This window comes from Vidua chalybeata, chromosome 1 (genome assembly GCF_026979565.1).
Source record: "Vidua chalybeata isolate OUT-0048 chromosome 1, bVidCha1 merged haplotype, whole genome shotgun sequence".
Lineage (NCBI taxonomy): Eukaryota > Metazoa > Chordata > Aves > Passeriformes > Viduidae > Vidua > Vidua chalybeata.
This window is the reverse complement of record NC_071530.1, coordinates 93043376-93063055: the sequence shown is the minus strand read 5'-3', so window position 1 is coordinate 93063055 and position 19680 is coordinate 93043376. Positions and strand designations below refer to the sequence as shown.

The 19680-nt window shown below is 42.1% G+C and overlaps 2 protein-coding genes across 2 annotated transcripts; one reads left to right on the top strand and one right to left on the bottom strand.

Annotated features, from left to right (window-relative positions):
- Window positions 1-6644: 6644 nt before the first annotated feature.
- Window positions 6645-10712, bottom strand: ALG2 (ALG2 alpha-1,3/1,6-mannosyltransferase). The gene is made up of 2 exons (XM_053944669.1): window positions 10235-10712; window positions 6645-8367 (listed from the first exon to the last, which is right to left on the bottom strand). The coding sequence occupies exons 1-2, from the start codon at window positions 10565-10567 to the stop codon at window positions 7465-7467; spliced, it is 1236 nt and encodes a 411-aa protein (XP_053800644.1). The 5' UTR covers window positions 10568-10712; the 3' UTR covers window positions 6645-7464.
- A 66-nt stretch (window positions 10713-10778) lies between these two features.
- Window positions 10779-16232, top strand: SEC61B (SEC61 translocon subunit beta). The gene is made up of 4 exons (XM_053944684.1): window positions 10779-10967; window positions 11068-11165; window positions 11796-11897; window positions 15899-16232. Exons 1-4 carry the CDS (start codon window positions 10965-10967, stop codon window positions 15984-15986), a joined length of 291 nt encoding a protein of 96 aa, XP_053800659.1. The 5' UTR covers window positions 10779-10964; the 3' UTR covers window positions 15987-16232.
- The last annotated feature ends 3448 nt before the right edge of the window (window positions 16233-19680 follow it).

The following is a 19680-nucleotide window of genomic DNA, read 5'->3' as shown; positions in this document are numbered from 1 at the left end:
GTATTTGGACCATCATTTTTGTTGTTTTCATGTTATAATCCACACTGAGTTGTGCTGGTGTACATGTATTGTTTTTATTAAACCAATAAAACCAACAGTTCCCCTGGCAGTGCATTCACCCAGCTGATAGTCATTTACCTGGAGCAAAGGCTACTTTCTGGTTTAGTTTCTGCTAAGTTCAGAGCTGGGCAACAGCTATGATCTGTGACTCACACATCTCCAGGTCTGCTCTGCTTACCTTGCCTGGACACTGTGGGATGCCCTCTTCATGGCACATGGCTCCAACTCCCTGTCCCTTAGTGACCAAACAGTCTTTCCTGCTCCCTGGGCACTCTATGCTGACTGAATCCAGACACTTGCGAGAGGTAAGAGAAAGGTTTGATGGGAGAGAAACTGAGGCACCTGGGAATGGAGGTTGCCCTGGATTTCTCCCTGACCTATTTGAATGATATTTCCTTTGTCAGCACCAACATGGTTTCATTCTCTCTGACCACTGCTGAGCCCCCGCTTCATTCAGTGGGGACACTTCATGTTCTGCTCTGCTCTTGTAGGAACTCTGCTTGGACCTCTCTCACCTTGGTGGGGCATCAAATGCCCTGCCAGACTCATCACTAGGTCCCACCAAGATGTCCTTTGTCATGTTAGGCTTCTTGACTTTCAGTTTGTTAAGAAAACAGGGATTAAAAGAGAGATGAAGGAGGTAAATGCTCTGTCTCTCGCCAGGTGCTAAAAGAGGGGTCCCAGTGGGAGCCAGGTTCCAGGCAGGTTTCATGCTTCCATAGTTCTCTGTCCTCTTGTCCTGTGTTCCTGCAGGAGGTGGTGGTCAGGATCTCTTCCTGCAGCCAATCGCTATGAGGTTTGTACTGCACACAGCACCTTGTTCAGCTGTAGTTTTGCTTACAGGGCTAATCCTAGGCCACGTTTAAAAGAGTAAATCAGACAAGATTTTTGTCTTTCACAAAGCCGGCTATACAGTGCAGGAGTTCTGTGCATAATTGTGAGGGAAAAAGTTCATTAAGTCAAGATGTGTGTGTGTGCCTGTAAAGTAGGTTGTTTGAAGATCAATTTCCCAAAGACTGATTATCTTACATATGGGTTTTTAAACTGAGCAACTTTTGCTCCCCTTCTCCATGTAAAACCACTCCAAATGATTTCTATTTTCATTTTGTCAGTCATTACACCTTTTCTATCTTTCAGTGCACAGAAATTGGAGTCATAAAGATACTATAAGGTTAATAGACCTGTCTCAGAGCTCATGAGGTGAAACTTGTTGGTCTTCTCATATGACTAACAGTGCAAAAATCTGGAACTAACTCAAATTAATCTTGTACATAGAATAATGGGCACTAAAGAATGGCACACCCATAAATCAATAGAGAGTAACCCCTAATTTATTTCCTTTTGGTCACACATTCTACTTTCACCATAAAAGCAGATAAGGATAACTAATTAAAATGCCTTTCCTTCTCTACTGTTAGTGTTAACATTCATGTTATTGAATATACCCCTTCCTTAATACTGTATTTTTTCAGTATTCTACAGCTATAGTTTCATTAAAAATACCCCTGTGATACTAACTGTATAATAAATTACAATTCAAAATAAAATATCAGCTATTTCATCCATGAGACAGAATAAAGCCATAATAAAAAATAATAAAGTTTACCAATATGATAATGTAGCATGAGGCTTTTATAGACTCCATGCAAATGTTAAAATCTATAAATTTTTTATATTGTGTAAAATTGTAAGAAAAAGCAATGAAGGGGGAGGGGAAAGAAAAAAAAAAGCAGCAGGCTCAGATTGGCTTAATCACAAAATTTTCAGACTTCTTTTTAGAATCTGAACAAGAGTGTATAAAAATATGCATTTTAAATTATTTTTTCTGGCCTATCTGATTGACTAGATTAAATGTAAATTGAAGAAAGAGAACTCTGTCTTTGCACATTCCAATCCACAGTATTGGTAAATGGAGAAACTCTTAAGCCTAATCACCTCACTCCTTGCTTACACCTAATACCCTGCACATACTCTGCCCTTATTTTTCCAATTATGCTTTAAACAACTTCTTTATTTGGCTTCTTTTTATTCATTTGGGGTTTAAGAGAAGGTAGCAGGATATGCAAAAGAGGAGAGGAGAGGAGAGGAGAGGAGAGGAGAGGAGAGGAGAGGAGAGGAGAGGAGAGGAGAGGAGAGGAGAGGAGAGGAGAGGAGAGGAGAGGAGAGGAGAGGAGAGGAGAGGAGAGGAGAGGAGAGGAGAGGAGAGGAGAGGAGAGGAGAGGAGAGGAGAGGAGAGGAGAGGAGAGGAGAGGAGAGGAGAGGAGAGGAGAGGAGAGGAGAGGAGAGGAGAGAGGAGAGGAGAGGAGAGGAGAGGAGAGGAGAGGAGAGGAGAGGAGAGGAGAGGAGAGGAGAGGAGAGGAGAGGAGAGGAGAGGAGAGGAGAGGAGAGGAGAGATCCTCCTTGCTGCCATTTTCTTTTTGTTGCATTATCCTTCACACCACACTGGTGGAATATGAATTTAAATCTTTCATTTTCTTGTAGACTAATGATAACTTATTTAATAATACTACTCCAATATTTAATATTTCTTCTGACAACAGATTGCACAAGGCATATGCAATTTGATTTAAAGAAAACTCTCACAAATAATTTATTTATTTAAAGGAGAAGAGAGGGAAAAGTATGGATTTCTGAAACAGGTTCAAAACAGGTACAAAAAATAACTGTTTAAAAACCTGCCTTTTTGGAAACTTGACACTGGCCAGCCTTGTTTTCTCATATTGTGTTGGTCAAGAGACAGCGCAATAAAATGTACTTGATATACCCTAGAACATGCTGACTTGTAAAATATGGGGGTGTTTACTGTCCTCTCGTGATGGACCCGGTTCCGTTTAATTGACAGGAAGCTTGTCAGTGACAAAAACCATCCTGGATTCTATGCCCCTAATCAAAATTCTTGTTGGATTTCCAAAAACGAGGAGAGGAAGTAGAGAGGAAACAAAGCCACAATAAGGAACTGAGTGCCTGCACTTCTGAAATGATAAGTCTCTTTCTTCTGTAAACCTAAAACTTTTTCATGTATAGGTCTTTAAAACAGCAGCAGGGAAAGACTAGGTTGGATGGAGCTTTGAGAAACCAATTTTGGTTTGGTGGTGGGTGACTCTGCCCATGGCAGAGTGGGTGGAGCAAGATGATCTTTAATATCTCTTCAAACCCTAACCACTCCATGATTCTATGGCAGTATGAGACTAGATAAAGAGAGAGATGCTCAAGAGAACAGAAAAATAGCCTTACAGGGTCACTGAATAGTCTGAGTTGGAAAGGATCCACACAGATCCTTGAGTCTGACTCTTAAGTGAATGGCCCACGCAGGGATCAAACCCACCACCTTGGCATTATTAGCACCCTGCTTTAATCAACTGAGTCAACCTCAGGGCTCATGAGAACATAAATCCACAAGTCACAGCATAATCTGAAAACATTTAAGAACAATCACAGATTTAATTTCTTGATCTGACACTACCTCCACTGCCAGTATTCCACATTTTTTGTCAAAAAAAAGTATGGGGCTTTCTGACCCTTCACAGGAGCCTGTCATTTTAAGGTGGCTTCAACCTATCTGGGATCAACACGTCAGTAGTCAGGGTCCACCAGGCATGCCAGGAACTCCACCCCATGTTGTTGAAAAGAGCTGATTTCTGGGGTTTGATGTGGAGTCACCACTGCTGGAAGTGACTTAGGACATCCCTGGCATAGCCTGTGTGCCTGTTGAGTGCTGGAGAACATGAACATGCTGAGAATACCACTACACAGTTATCAAGCAGACTGTGCAGCACACGATGTGCAGAACCATGGAAGGTGGTCAGAGCACAGGAGAGACCAAACAGTACCACAAGATCCTTGTAGTGTCTGTATTTGGTTCAGAAAGGACTTTTCTGCTCATTCCCTTCTAGCATGCAGGAAGTGCAGTGCTTCTTAGAGTTTACCAGCTTCTTCTGATGAATCAAAACAGGCTTTTCCAGTGTCATGGCTCTTCTAGTGGTACCTACTTGGAAGGGACCTCACTTCCCATGGACATGAGAAGCACACGAAGCTCCCGAGGAACAGAAAGAGTCATTCCCACATCCCACCTTACTGTCCTGCCAAAGTCTTGGCTGGCATTTCGCTACGGAAGCAGATATCTCTGAGCCATAGGGGCTATACTGTCTCACAATCAAGCCCAAAGCAGAAGCCATGCCCCCGTGTCTTTTTCTTTAGATGGATCACTCCCACAAATAGGAATTTTCCATCTGAGACAAACAGGACCTAGCAATCCAAGCTGCCTCTGAGGAGGCATTCTTGAGGCAGCAGAAGAACCAACAGTGGTGCTGGCCTACCACCAGAATATAACCAATAGACTGGCCCAAGCTCTGGGGTAGGCCAGTGCTGCTGCAGGCCCCCAGCCAGGTAATAATTAGCATTGACTCCATTATTCAGAAGGCTGATCAATTGCTTTATTATTATATCATCTTATAGCATATTATATTATACTTCTATTACACTATATTACAAGTAGCAAGAGGTCTCACTAACTCCAAAACCCACGACCCTCTCTCCTGAGAGTCTTGACACAGCTGTGGATCTGATTGGTCATTGAATCCAAACACCATCACCAGAATCCAATCAAGCAATCACCTTGGGTAAACAATCTTCAAAACACATTTCACATGGGCACAACATATGAACAGAAATAATAACTGTTTGAATTCTTTCTCCTAACTCTCCCAGGCTGAAGCCTGAGAGAATTCTCTCTGTTCTCTCTTCGACTGAACTGAGAGCCTCCACAGGCCAGTCCTAACCATCTCATTTTGAGGGTCACAGACAGACATAGACTTTAAAGGAGCTTGCTTTTCACATCCAGTTTCCAGAGTCAAAGGATTTGTGTATTTATTGGCCAATTACTTCCTGTGATGGAGCTCCAGCACTCCAGTGCTTGGCCACTGCAGTTGTGGTCCCTTCGAAAACTGTTTAAATGAACTAAGTCACCTGCTTTTGGACCCCATGGCCACTGTCTTCCACACAGTCACAATCCACATTGCTCCGGGATATTACTATTGCTGATCATCTAGGGGCCCTTGGGATACATAGTTCCTGGATAGGCTGCGAAGATTAGCCATAGCTAACTAATAAATCCTAATATGGTTGTGCAGTCCCCACTGAATGGTTCTGGAAGACCATAAAACCACAGAAAGGTTTGAGTTGGAAGGGACCGTTAAAGACCATGTTGTCTAACCTTCCTTCAAGGGGCACGGATATCTCTTGCTAGATCAGGTTTCTCCAGATGGAAAGCAAGAGATCTTGAAGCAGCCTGTAGTGCTCTGGCACACTTCTATATATTGAGCACAGCTTCCCGCAACAATCTGAGCCTAATCTGCAGCTGATGGGGAGCCTGAAGGCCAGGCTCCATGCAGTCAGCCTCAGCCTTGAGGTGGTCCAACGTACTTGCCATGAAGCAGCAGGACTGGGGCTGCTCTGCAAGGGATGGCAGTGAAAAGCCAGGGGAGATCACATCACAGGACAGTGACCGCACCGACCAGGGCACAGTACCCAAGCGGGGCAGCCTGGTGACAGTAGCAGCTGTTGACAGACACAGCGATCACCAGGTAAATGTGAGATGGCAGGTCAGTGGAATCCATGAAATTCAGTGAACAGAAGCTGCAGGATATAGGACTAGGCACATGCCTGCCAGCAACACAGCTCAGGAAAGGGCTGGAGGCCAAGGCTGGAGCAGAAACAGAGCTACCCCTGCAGCTATGCTGGCAAGTGTGCACCAGTATCTCTTAAGGCCCCAGGTTAACTCCAGCACAACTGAGAGAGAATATAACACAGACTAAGCAAGTAGGAATTGGCCCCAACCACCTTGTACTTTCTAAATGGAACTTAAAACCGAGGCCAAGCATGTCTCAAGGGTGTTTATCTGACCACGGATAGTTTTCACCGTCTCTTCTGGTCCTTCACTCATCCATTGCCACACCCACGATGAAAAAGTTGCACAAAGATTTAGGAAAACTTTTACGGGTGGGAATGGAGTAGAAATGCAGAAGCAGGCTAGAAAGAATATAGATTTAGGCTTGCCAGTTTTTCTGATTGAATAGAAATGTAGGAAACAGGGGCTGTGATACCATCCAGTCTCACTCCATAACAAAAATTAGAGTGTTCCAACTTCTTGATTAAAGACAATGACAGACTTTGATTTTTGTTTGTTTTACTACAAATAAAAGCCTTATAAGTATATTGAGACGTGGGTTTTGGTCCTAAGCAACAAAAAGAATGGTCTCTCTTTTGTGAAGTACTAATGTGGAAATGCCTGAAACTATCTTAAATAGAAATTGCAGAATTCAGACTACAAATTACATTTCATACCACACTACAAATTGTATTTTATAAGTAACACTGAATTTCACAGGATCTATTTTCACACTTAAAATTCAATTGTGTGGACTACGTGTGTTGTAACAAACAGAACCACCAACTAATAAAGATGTGCCAAGAGAGGTAGATGAACAAAAAATATATTCCTTTCTCCAGACCAGCTTGGAAAAAAAAATCACAGTACTGTCATGTGTGCACTCACTGCATTAGGAAAACATAAAGTTACCACTATATTAGACAAAATAAAATGTCTTTATTGCCTGTTTCAGATTAAGACCTTTTCTAAAAGTGTGCTGTCATTTAGCATGAAATGTTAAATATAGAGAAAATCATTTAAGTATCTACAAACCAGAAATTCCCAAAGTAAAATTACGTCTTTAAGCATTGCAGGTAATGAACAAACATAGTTTTCAGCACTAACTTTTTTGCCTGAGGTAGTCTGATATCCTTGGTGCTATTCACTTCCCCCTGCTCACACACCTGTATGCTTTTCTGACACCCAGTGTGACTACACAATGCAATTGGACAAGCACAATCATTTAAAATCCATACCATTCATATTCCTAACACTGCTGGGTTTTTGAAACATTCAGTTGGTTGGACTGTGCAATTCTCTCCATAGTTAGCTGAGATAGCCCTTTTACTTACAAATTACTGGTGACCATTTTAAATACATAAAAATAAGGCTGTGTGTGTCTTATCTGGACAAATCCAAATTTTATAAGTTGAATCAGCCATTCCATACAGTATTAAATAAAACATGCAGTAATTTTCCTAGTAAGTTACTGCCATTAAGCTTTGCATTTTTTCCAAGGCACAGTACACAAAAGAACTCCTGCAATGGCAGATCAGTGTACTACATGAAAATTTTAACCTTCCAATGACACAGTGGGACATGTTTTGCTTCTTCTATGTGTCAAGTGACATAAGGCAGAATAAGAAGCAAAACAAGAATGTTCAGCTATCCCTAGTTCTTCATTAGTCACAATGAATACTAGTCCCCTACATAAATGAAAGACACAATATTTTTAAATATAACATAGGAATATAATTTTATTCTGTTAATCTGCGTATGTATTGGTACAGCTGTTCTGAGAAAGCTTCTGAAGAAAATTTTTCCATAACTCTCACTCTCCCAGCTGCTCCCATTGTGTCCTTTAAGAGAGGATCTCTCACAATTTTTTCCATGGCATCAGCAAATTGCGTTGGCAGAGGATCACACAAAAATCCTGTAACATTATGTGCGATTGATTCTAAAGGACCACCTGAATTAACTGCTATAACTGGACATCTCATATACATTGCCTCCAAAGGGACAATGCCAAAATGTTCATTGCTTGGTGTATAAAGCACACACACAGAATTACTAAAAAGAGAGATTTTCTGTTCATCTGAGAATGATCTCAGAAAAGTCACATGGTCATTAACATCAAGTTTGGCTGCAAGTCTCCTCAGCTCTTCATAGTGCTCCACGTTTTCCAGAACTCTCTTATCATAACCACCTGCCATAACCAGGTGAACTTCATCCCACTCATGAGAATCAAGTCTCCCTCGAAGTTCGTGCAAAGCTTCGAGAGCCAATGCCAGATTCTTTTTTCTCTCATATCTATTAATGGAAAGGAACAAGAACTTTTTCTTTTTCGGTATCAGATCAGCTATGTCTGCAGGAACAATTTCTTCAAAGCTACCGATGTTGAGCGATGGGTAGAGGACATCTGGTTTTATGTGTGACAGGGACTTAAATGTGTCTTTGAACACGCTGGCAGTGAACTTGCTGTTCACAACGATACAGTCTGCCATGCCAGTCGTGTACTCTTCCAGCCAGTCGAGCGGCAGTCTGTAGAGGCGCTTCAGGAAAGATTCTCTCTTGGTCAGAAGTTGATCGGGAAAGTGACAGTAAAACAAAACCTTCTTACGGGTTCTGGCCAGCCTAAGTACAGGAATGCAGGCAGAAACCTAGTGCAACCAGAGACAGGACAAGAGGAGAGGTTAATTGTGTCAGTGCCACCAGTGTGCACATGTGATTTCAAAGCCATGCTCTGAGAGCCGCTGCTTTGCAAGCCAAGTGCCTTTTCCTTCTCCCCCACACAAGCACATCAAGTTGTACTCCCTCATCCAGGACCTCTTGTGGCCCTGTAATTTCTCCGAGCTCCTCACCAAGGTCCCATCAAGCGCCAGGACTTCTCCAAGCACATCCTTCTCCCACTACCCAGGGTGCTGGGAGCAGAGTCCAAGCAGCAGTGGCATCCTCTCCCTCCAGCTGCCCCAGAATGTAAGAGGTAAATTGCCAAATGTGGAATAGGTCAAGATTATCTAAAGTCAGGATGTTCTTTGATGTAAGACCTTTGTATACTTGCAAGACTAATCAGCAAGAAAGAAGACCTCCTCAGTGGAACTGTCAGCAGCTAGCATCCCTTAGTCAATGACATCCTGGCATTTAACAAGCCTTGAAGATGTAGTAAATCAAGATGTGGATTTATGTCTATGTATACATTGATAACTTTGCAAAATACTCAAGGTCCATATATCCTATAGCTAAACTATGTTCATTATAACACAAAAAAACACATCTACGGGTCAGAAAGACCTGTTTAAGTGAAGGTTAAGCATTTCCCTGAGCAAATGTAGAAGTTAACTGAGGACATGTAACTTGTATGGAATCACAGAATCAATAAGGTTGGAAAAGAGATCACCAAATCCCAGTGATGACCCAATACCACTGTGTCAACTAGACCATGGCATAAAGGGCCACATTAAGTCTTTCCTTAAATATATCCAGGACCGGTGACTCCATCACCTCCTTGGGCAGTCCATTTCAGTGTATAATCACCTCTCTAAAGAAATTCTTCCTAATGTCCAAGCTAAGTCTCCCCTGGTGCAGCCTAAGACTATGTTCTTTCATCCTGTCACTAGCTGTCAGGGACACCAATCCCCACCTGCTAGAACATCCTTTCAGGCAGTTGTAGAGGGCGATAAGGTCCCCCTGAACCTCCTTTTCTCCCAGCTAAACATCCCAGCTCCCTCAGCCACTCGTCATAAGACTTGAGCTCCAGACCCTCCTCCACCTTCACTGCCCTTCTCTGGAAACTATTAACCAATCATAATATTATGAGAGGCTGAATTTGGAATGTTACCAACTTTGAATTTCTGTGTATAAAAGATGGCACAGAAAGTCTGATGGGGTGTCCTTAATTTGTGCAACACCGTGGAGCAGCCGGGCTTGCACAGCTCTGGAATGAACAATCGATGTCTCTCTCTTGAGTGTGTTATTACTGGCTTGCTGCACACCCAATAATGAATCCAATTTCATGGGGATTTGATACTCCAGGATTCTGGAGTATGTCTCTTATGAGAGACTGCAGGAACTGGGCCAGTTTAGTCTAGAGAAGAGAAGACTAGCAGGGCATCTTAATAATTCATGTAAATATCTCAAAGGTGGATCTCAACTCAAGAGGATCCTGCCAGACTCTTTAGAAGTGCCCACTGACAGGACGAAGAGCAGTGGCCAGAAACTGAAACACGAGAACTTCTACATCCAAATGAAGAACTTCTTTACATTGAGGGTGGCAGAACACTGGAACAGGCTGTCCAGGGAGGTCGTGGAGTCTCCCTCTCTGGAGACATTCCAAACCCATCTGGACGCGTTCCTGCACCACCTGCTGTAGGTGACCCTGCTTTTGCAGGGGGTTTGGAGTAGATGATCACCAGACGGCCCTTCCAACCCTAACAATTCTGTGATTCTGTGAAGAGCAGCCCACCAGCATCCCCGCATCCAGTCGGGCCAGCGGCAGCGGCGCTCCCTTGCCCTTGCCCATGCCCGCACCTGGTCGCACACGAAGGCGTCGAAGGTCTCTCCGCTGAGCAGCAGCACGTAGAGCGCCACGAAGGCCATGCGCAGGGCGGCGCACAGGGCGTGCCCGCGGCCGCACAGGCTGCGCGGGAGCCAGCCGCCCGCCCGCCGCACCGCCAGCCCGCGCGTCTCCGCGAAGCAGCGCCCGGGGTCGTAGTGCGCCGTCCAGATCTGCACCCGGCAGCCCCGCGCCCGCAGCGCCAGCGCCGCGTCCACCACCAGCCGCTCCGCGCCGCCCAGGCCCAGGTCCGGGTGCAGGAACAGCACGGACGGGCCCGCTGCTCCCGCCTCCTCCGCCTCCTCCATGGCCGCTGCCGCGGCGTCGCATGCGCAGCCCGGCAGCCCCGGTGGGACACGTCAGCCTCGCTTCCCTTCCTCCTGGGCCTTCCCGTCCGCCCCGCCCGCCGGGCGGCCCCGCTGCTGCCCGACTCGCCGTTCGCCGCGGTCCCGCGCCGGCCCGGCCGCTGCGCAAGGAGCGGGCGCGACCGAGGCGTCACAGAGGGCAGCAGTCTCGGAACGCGGCCGCCGAGCGAGGGGTGCAGGGATAAGGGGCTGCTGCTGCTGCTCAGGCGTTATCCGGGGAAGCCGCGAGGCTCCGGGATGCGCGGCGCGGGGCGGAGCCTGATGCGGGCAGGGACGTGGCCGGAGCGGCTGTAGCGGAGCGTGTGTGAGACCGCGCCGAGCCCGAGCCAGCGCCGCCGCTATGGTGAGAGGCTGCCCGAGGCGGGGGGCGGCTGAGGCGCCCCTTCCCCGCCGGCAGTGCTCGCCGCCTCTCACCCGCTCCCGCTTCTCTCCTCTCTCCGCAGCCCGGGCCCAACCCCAGCGCCACCAGCGTCGGCTCCTCCGGCCGCTCCCCCAGCAAGGCTGTGGCTCCCCGCGCCGCGGGATCCACCGTCCGGCAGAGGTGGGTGCCCGCCGCCGCCGCCCAGCTGGGACAGCTCTTGCCCCCGTCGTGCGCTCTGCTTGCCGGGCTGGTGCCCTCTGCTGACGTGGCAGCACAGGCTGATGCTCGTCCAGAGAAGGGCAACACTACTGGGGAAGGGTCTGCAGCACCAGTGCTGTGAGGAGGGGCTGAGGGAGCTGGGGGTATTTAGCGTGGAGAAAAGGAGGCTCAGGGGTGACCTTATCATTCTCTGCAACCACCTGAAAGGAGGGTGTAGCCAGGTGAGGGGCTGTGGCTTCTCCCAGGCAACTAGAGACAGGGTAGGAGAGCGCAACTCTTGAGCTGCTCCAGCTTGGACATCAGGCGGATGGGGCAATTAGACATTGGAACGGGCTGCCCAGAGAAGTGGTGGAGTCACTGTACCTGTAGGTATTTAAGGAAATATTGGATATAGCACTTAGTGCCATGGTCTAGTTGACATGGTGGTGTTGGGTCATAGGTTGGACTTGATGATCTTAGAGGTCTTTCTCAACCTAATTGATTCTGTGAAGTATATTATTTCTGCAGAGTCTCGTGGGCTGCTTGGTCCTAGAAGCTGGTGGAGTGCTAACGTGTTGTTTGGTCTTTGTTTTGTTCTGTCATCCCTTAAAGGAAAAATGCCAGCTGTGGGACAAGGAGTGCAGGCCGTGCCACGTCCACAGGGACTGGTGGGATGTGGCGGTTCTACACTGAGGACTCGCCAGGGCTCAAAGTGTGAGTTGGGTGAATGGGTGATGGCAGGCTTGAGGGCTGTAGAGTTCCCCTGCCTATGCAGTCTTTGAATTAATAATAATCTGTTAGTGTTCTGGTGTGCATGGGAAAACTTGCTGAGTTGATTGTTGGGATGACATATTTGATCTGTAACCCTGGAGAAGGTGTTTTTAAAGATACAGTGGTTTTAAAAAGGTAGGTACAAGTTGTACTTTGTAATTGCCAAAGCTTACCCTAAGTGGTCTTTGAAGGCTGTGAACAATCACTTTGAAGTTGAGAAAGGCCACTTGTCTCAATGAATTAAAGCATCTGTGTGCATGTTTTCATTCTCTTTCAAGTAAAAATTTTGGGTTTTGTCTTATAATAGCTACATTATGATCCTGTGCACCCCTTGAAAATACAATATAACTGATATACCATATACTTGCATCTGGTGTTTTTTATTAAAAAGCTGCAGATAAATTACTTTAGCTGAACTTGCCTAGCAAATAGCCTGCCAATACCTTGTTTATCTCCATTTTCACAAGGTGAATATTCCAAGATTATGATCAAATACCTAGTAGTGACCCTTAAACTATAAAGAGAGCCTAAGTTTTTACTCTTTTGACCAATCTGAGTCATTCAGATGACTTTCCAAACAAACTTTGCAGCCTAATACTTGTGTAGCAAAGATGGAAGGTGTATTTGAGGTCATGAGTGTGTGGTAAGTTATACCCTGCTGGAAATTTGTGCTTATTGTAGAATTACAGTTCATGAGCTCTTGTTCTTACTGGATTGAAAAGTCTTGAGATGCTCAGGGCTGACCCTGTTGCTTGTTTTTTTTTTTTGGTTTTTTTTTTTTTTTTTTTTTTTTTTTTGTTTCAAATCTGTATATATTTTATTTTGGAGTTCTTCAAGAGGGCTGCTGGTAGCTGCACAAATAGAACATTTGGGGAAGGACTGGTGATAGGCTACTTAGTGATAGTTCTGTGAGTAATCCTTCCTTTGAAGTTGTTTTACATGTTTTCATTTTCATATGTACTTGAAACTTTAGAAAACAAAATGTATCCAGCAAACCACCAAAGCAGTACTGTTCTGCTTTGCTTACTGCATTCTGCGTCCAGAAAGGAGACAAGGCAAAGAAAAGATAATGAGCAGCAATAGTGTTCTAGAGCAAATCTATGCAGATAAGCAGGGCAACTGTTTTATCTGATGTTTGATCTACTAAAGTTCAATTTTAAAAAATGAATTACACCAAACAAGAAAAAAAAAAAAAAACAACAAAAAACCAAAACAAAACAAAAATTAAAAAAAAACAGAAGGGCATTATGATTTTTTTTAATAGACCTGTCATACAAGCTTTAACAATTTTGCTAAGTTTCCTTGTGAATCCTTTGATTTCACTTTTGGTGGTGAATAGCACTCAGTTTTTCAAATCTTCAGTGTAAGCAGATCAGTAAATAGATTTTCCCATCTATTTATGTTGAAACACAGTGGTTCCTGATTTTAAGGTTTTGGAGCACCGGGAGTGGTTTATTTGGAAGCTACTTTGGGTAACCGTATGGTCAGGTTTTAATGAAAGAATCAAACCTATAAAAGTGAGTTGGTTTTACAAAGCACCTCACACTAAATGTAACTTTTTCTGAGCCATGGCTTGGTAGCAACTTTCTTGCTTACAGCTTTCTAGGTATTTTTCTTCAATTTTGCTTTTTTTTTCCATAGCAACAAATTATTATTATCTCTGTCCTGTTTAGTAGGCTTTAAAGTGAGAATGGGTTATCAAGGGTTTGTGATTGCCTCAGTGAAGTGCTTCAACTGAAGTTGTTTTTAGAAATGGTTGTTATCACTACTGCATAAAGCAATGGGAAAGCTTAGCCTGGTAGTGGTGGTGGGTAGGTTTTTTGGTGTTTTTTGATATTGTTTAAAATGCAAGCTCTTAAAATTACTATAAAAATACATAAAACCACCTGAGAACAGGTTCATTCTTACTAGCTACAATGAGGGGAATTTTACTCTAGATAAAAAAAGTTTATATATTTTATATTGTGCAGAATTAGACTGATGTTTTGGGTATTTTGTATCTGTATTCAATATCCAAAATAATAAATATGTTGAATTTGGTTCCCATCAGGAAAGATCCTTTATTTGCAGTGCTAGATGCTTCAAGATGTGTATGCCTTTAAAAACAGCTATTAGTGAAAGGGAGTTGTGGGGGATTTGGCTGAGAGGGGATATGATATTTTTCTCTTTAAAGCTTGGAGATTACATGCTTTGAAAAGAAAACTAAACCCAAACTTTTTTGTCTTTTTGGGTCACTTGGTGCCTGTGGTTCCTGTATCTTGTCTTGGGCTTTCCTGCTTAAAGAGCTATAGGCAGCTTTCCTTTGGATAGAAAGTCGAATTGAGCTTGTGGTACAATATACAGCCTTATGAAAGACATTCTGAGAATGCACAGTACCAAATTTGTAGAGGTGTCTGAATCCATTTATTTATTTGTGGTGGCCTGAGAAGATGCAGGTGTGTGCAGGAGAATTGCAGGGTTTCAACAGGTTTTCTTTGGGACTGGAGGAAATGAGATATATTTGTCAGTATTGGAGAGTTGATTTTTCTCTAGGAGTTCAATGGCCTCTTCATGTTAAAAAAACACTGAACACACAATCAGTCCCCACTGTTTATTTCTGATTAGTGGGGCTCTTTTTTCCTGTGTGCCTTTGGCAGAGCAGCTTACCTGTTCCTACTGCTGAAGGTTCAAATGAATTAAATAGTAATTCAGATATAGTGTAAGGACTATAAATTATTGTTTATATTATGTAGGCTATAAACTTACATGTATACATATATATAAATAAAAATTATAAAATATATTTATTTATATGTATAAAATGCTAGGGTTTGAGAATTATATTCTGTTGATTAGTGAAACCCCTTGAAGGGGGTTGCTTGTGTAGTCACCATGTATGTGGACTTTGTTTATTTTGTTATTGGTTTATTTGCTAAGTGCTTTATGTCTGTGTTCAGGATTCTCCATACCCAAATAAGTCTAAGTATGATAGATAATAACTGGGTTTAAAAACTCAGTGTAAGATTACAGTTGTGATCTTTTCAAGTATGTGGCTCATGATCTCATAGAAAAATATGTCAGTAAACTCTCTGAATCCCTTTTCAGTCTCCTTTTTTTTTTTTTTAACTTTGTATTCAGGTAGCATTTGCATGCTTACAAACAGTACCCTGGGAGGTAACACAGGCTGGATAACAGATTTCCCAGTAGCATGTTGAAAATCAAAAATGAGATTGTGTGAAGTGAGTGGTATGAAGGAGTGTTGAGTGTGTGTATTCATGTAACTGTTGCATCTCAACAGCATGAAACAGCTAATTGAAGCTATCAACATGCACCCGAAGATTAACTTGTTCTTTAAAAACATTGCTATGCAATTTCTGAACAATATATGAAAGTAAGAATGAAAAAAAAAATTATTCATTTTAGGTAAAGATTTAATGATGTAGCTTTGCCACTTTGTGTATGTTTTTCAAGAAAGCAGAAGTCCCGTCTATCACCTACTGCTGCCATTGTTTTCAAATGAAAGAAAACCTCTAAAATAAAACAGCTAATGAGAATTTTTTGCCAAAATTTTAGTAGCCGCTAGAGGACTCTGTTGTTTTTTTTTATATCGGACTGCATCTTTGCTCAGTTGGCTGAGTTGTAAACACAGGGGATACTTTTCCAGAGACTGTGGAAACAGTGATGAATAATAATGAACCATTAATGGCTTTCTTAACAAGGGAGGGTTTGTTGTGCTTTTTTGATGTTACATTTAGGGTTTTATAGAACTGTCTTTTAAAATAGTGGCAGCAGCAGCAGTTTTTGATAGAGATGACTATCTCATTTCTATGTCCCTTAAGGTATTTCTGTGGGAAGGGAAGAAGAGTTTTCTTGTACAATTTCATATGAACTGATGAGCTCACTTGGCTGATAATGGGCAAGACAGACTTCTTTTTTATGTTAATGCATTTTCTCTTTATTTTTAGTGGACCTGTTCCAGTTTTGGTCATGAGTCTTCTTTTTATTGCTTCTGTGTTTATGCTGCACATCTGGGGTAAATACACTCGTTCCTAGACTCAGCTGCCAACTTAAAGCATACATCTTGGACCAAAACTATGGTGGATCCTGGTTGTTCTTGGAGAGAGACTGGGGAAGCTTCCTATCACCTGTTGAAGTCTTGTCAACTTTGGCTATAATACCGAATTAATTTCTCAGTTCACTACTTGGGCAGCTTTAAAGCCTGTCATGGGTCAATTTATATTTGTATCTGTACACTTAGAATACAGGTGTTGCAATAAAAGTTGTATATGGAAATAGAAACAGTCTTAACTGTATTTTTTCCTCTTCCAGTATACCACAGCTAGCACATTTTACTAGCGGTTTTCTTAAATAATCATATTTCTGAGTAAATGCTGTTTGAGAGTTCAAACCAGATTCTTCCAAACTATACATTGGTATATAATTTTATGCTAGAAGATCTTCTTTTGTGACAAACTCAGGTTCACAAAGTTGAGAAAGTAACCAATGTCCGTGTTGAAATAAAACTGAGGTACCAGTGCTGAGATGGGCATGTTCTTCTTTTAACTCCAGCAGAATAGCTGAATTTATTTAATTTATTTTCTAAATGCAAGTTAAACTTTACTCAGTGCTTGTTATACATAAAATTATATAGGTATGCTTGTTTTTTTTCAAGCTGCACTTGAGGAACAACATGAACTGGTACCTGACTGATTTTAAAAAGAATAATTGCATGGCTGTCAAAGACATTTTTCACCCTCAGTCACATGGTGTGGTTCTTGGGGCTGTCCTGGGCAGGGCCGGGAGCTGGACTTCAGTGGTCCTTGTGGGTCCCTTCCAACTTAGGATATTTTGTGATTGAGTGACTGCAGGTCCAGACTCTTTCAAGGAGAATTAAATTGAATGGGAGGATTGGAAAAGCAATGACTGCATTTCAAATAACAGGATATGCAAATAGCTGAGATACAGCTAAGTGTTGCTTCAGATAATCACTCCAGTTTACTTCTGGTTGTTCAGTATTTTCCTTTTGAACAGTCACACAGCTCTTTCTTCTCTTTTTAAAGGTATCTACATATTTGTGCATTACCATTTCTCACTGCTAATATGATCTTGAAGTTGGATAGAATTATTTTAGCTTGCTGTTCATATTGAGTCCTGGATGAATATCAGCTTGTTATGAGAAAACAATATTCTTAGTTATGCAGCCTTGACAGAAGTTCTAACTGTATGTTGTAGAAGCAGCCTGTCTTACCACCTTCCTTAAAGCAGTTCTTAAATTAGTGTTACTTCTGAAAAGACCAAACTGTTCAGAACAAAAACAAGAATGAGGAATGTGGTCTCAGGGCTACAGAGGTAATTTGTGCTAATGCCATAGTAACTAATGTAAATGTAGAGGGAAAGATAGAAAACTTGGAGCAGAAACTGAAAGTTATCTTAGAAAATGTAATAGTAGGAAGGTGTTTTCAAAGGTTTGGAAGTTGAAGAGGAGGGAATTTTGGAGACTCAAAGGCAGTGTTGTGGCAGAACACTAAATTGGTGGAAACTGATACAAATAAATCATGTATCAAAGAGAAAAGGATCCATAAATCATTTACCTCTATGCATATGGAAGGGATGTTAAAACACATGGGAAAATAAAGTAAGTGGTGGGGGGGGTAGTTCACCACTTCAAAAGATGGAGGTAAGGATCCTTCACTTAAATGCTTTGCTTAGCAAGAAAATAAATTCTATACAGTCAGCAATTTCATTTTAAAGCAAGAAAATGTAAAGAGAAGACCAAATGCAGGTCAGTTCTTCTGCTGACCATGTGAACAGACTGTGCTGAGCTAATTTGTGGTGCTCGAAGGAAAATGAACGGAATATTATAAAATAGTGTAAGCATAAAGAATGAGGAATAACAGTAATACCAAAGTAAGTAGCCTCTTTTTTACTATGTTTTCTAATACACTGTTTGACTGTTTTCTAATGCAGCAGGAAACAATTTTCTTTTAAACACTTCCAGTCCCTAAAAGCTGTTTTCTCAAATCAAATAATTCCATTTAAAGCCTTCCATATTTTCACTTTTTTGATGTCCTTCTGTTTCTGAACACCAGAATTGATGATGATCTTGGAAAAGTGATGGGGGGAAGGCTTATTGCTGTACAGCATTTTGATAAATTTTTAATACATTTAAATATATTTTAATACATTTAGTTCAACTGAGTATAAAAATGCTGACTATTTTGAGAGTGCTCTCCTTGCTTAAATATTTTAAATAAATATTTTTTTTTCTAGAATGGCCTGTATAATGGATTTTTGCAGGCACTGTCAAAAGAGCCTAATGTCTGTCATTTTGCACAAATTACTTTGCACCCTTGCTTGGCTTTATATTTTGTGTCAGATTACCTCTGGTGATACTTAAGTTGGATTCAGGTAGCTGAAACATCTGTAGTTTTATTTTCCTTGTACTTAATTAAAACCAAGATTTCTCTATTGTATGCTTCCAAGTTGTGATTATTTAAATTACTAGCGTGATGTGTTGGATATTCATGCTCATATTCTTAGTGTTTCATGTACACGAGTTGTAAATGGAGTCTTGCAAGTGGTGTTTATCAAACTTCAGCTCCAGAGAGGTACAGATAAAGAAATGCAGGTTGCAAAGACTTATCAGAATTTTGGCTAAAAATGAATGTGAAATTCTGTTTGGCCTGGGTGAATAAATTACGGTCATAGTGATAAACAGTAGCTAATCTGTGATTAGAAAACTAATCTCCATCTACTTTCTTTCAGTAATAGGTAGAAAAGAGGAAAGGACAGTAATTTGAAAAGCTCTGTATCAGGTGACTAGGAATTAGTAAGACTTGGGATTTTTATGCCTACTGGTATGTGATTGAAGTACAAGCTTGACTGAGCTGACTGTTGTAAATATCTTTACTTAGGTGCTGCAGAAGGCTCTTAAGTCCTTTAAGATCTTTATTTTGCCTCCTTTACAATAAAGATTCAAGATATCTGGAAGAACTTGCATTTCCATAGAAGAGATGATAAAGTACTAGAACTTTTATCCTTGACTTAAAGTATTTGCAACCTGAGACTCCATTATCCCTCAGCCAAAGAAGGGGTTTTATAAGGCGGTGGTTCTTTTGCACATGAGTTCATCTTTCTTGAGGTTTTCTTCTCCCCCCCCCACCCCAACAATAAATCTGAGTATGTGAGCACGTTCAGTCTAATTTAACAGTGACTTAGAAGCTGAAAGATAGTGTTCTTGAGGGTTGGATGGAATTGGTAACTGATAGAAGAGGGAGGTGGTCAAAGCTCCTGCTGTGCAAAAGCCTTGCACTTTTAACTTGTTACCCAGGAATAAAAGGGGGACAGAGGCTTCTTTAATGCCTTTATGATAGGAAAACTTTAACCTTTGCTTTCGCACATATTTGCACACTGAAGTCGATCACCCACGAGCTATTGATCTGTAGGTATATGGGCTTTATTAGTTCTGGTGTTTCAGATTTGCCTTTTACTTTTGCCATCTGCTTAGAAGCCAGCTCTACTGCTCAACACATGCACACATGCACATACATACTCTTTCCGATGGTTTTTGGTTTTGTTTTTTTTTCTGGAGAAAGAGATGACTTCAAAGTCTAACTGGTTATATACTTCCTGCTTTGGTAATAAAGCTGCATTGACACTTTTGTATTAGCTGTTTATATAAGTGTGTTTCATGGACGACTTTTCTAAACTTGGCATTGGTAATAATATACTAAGAATAATAATGATT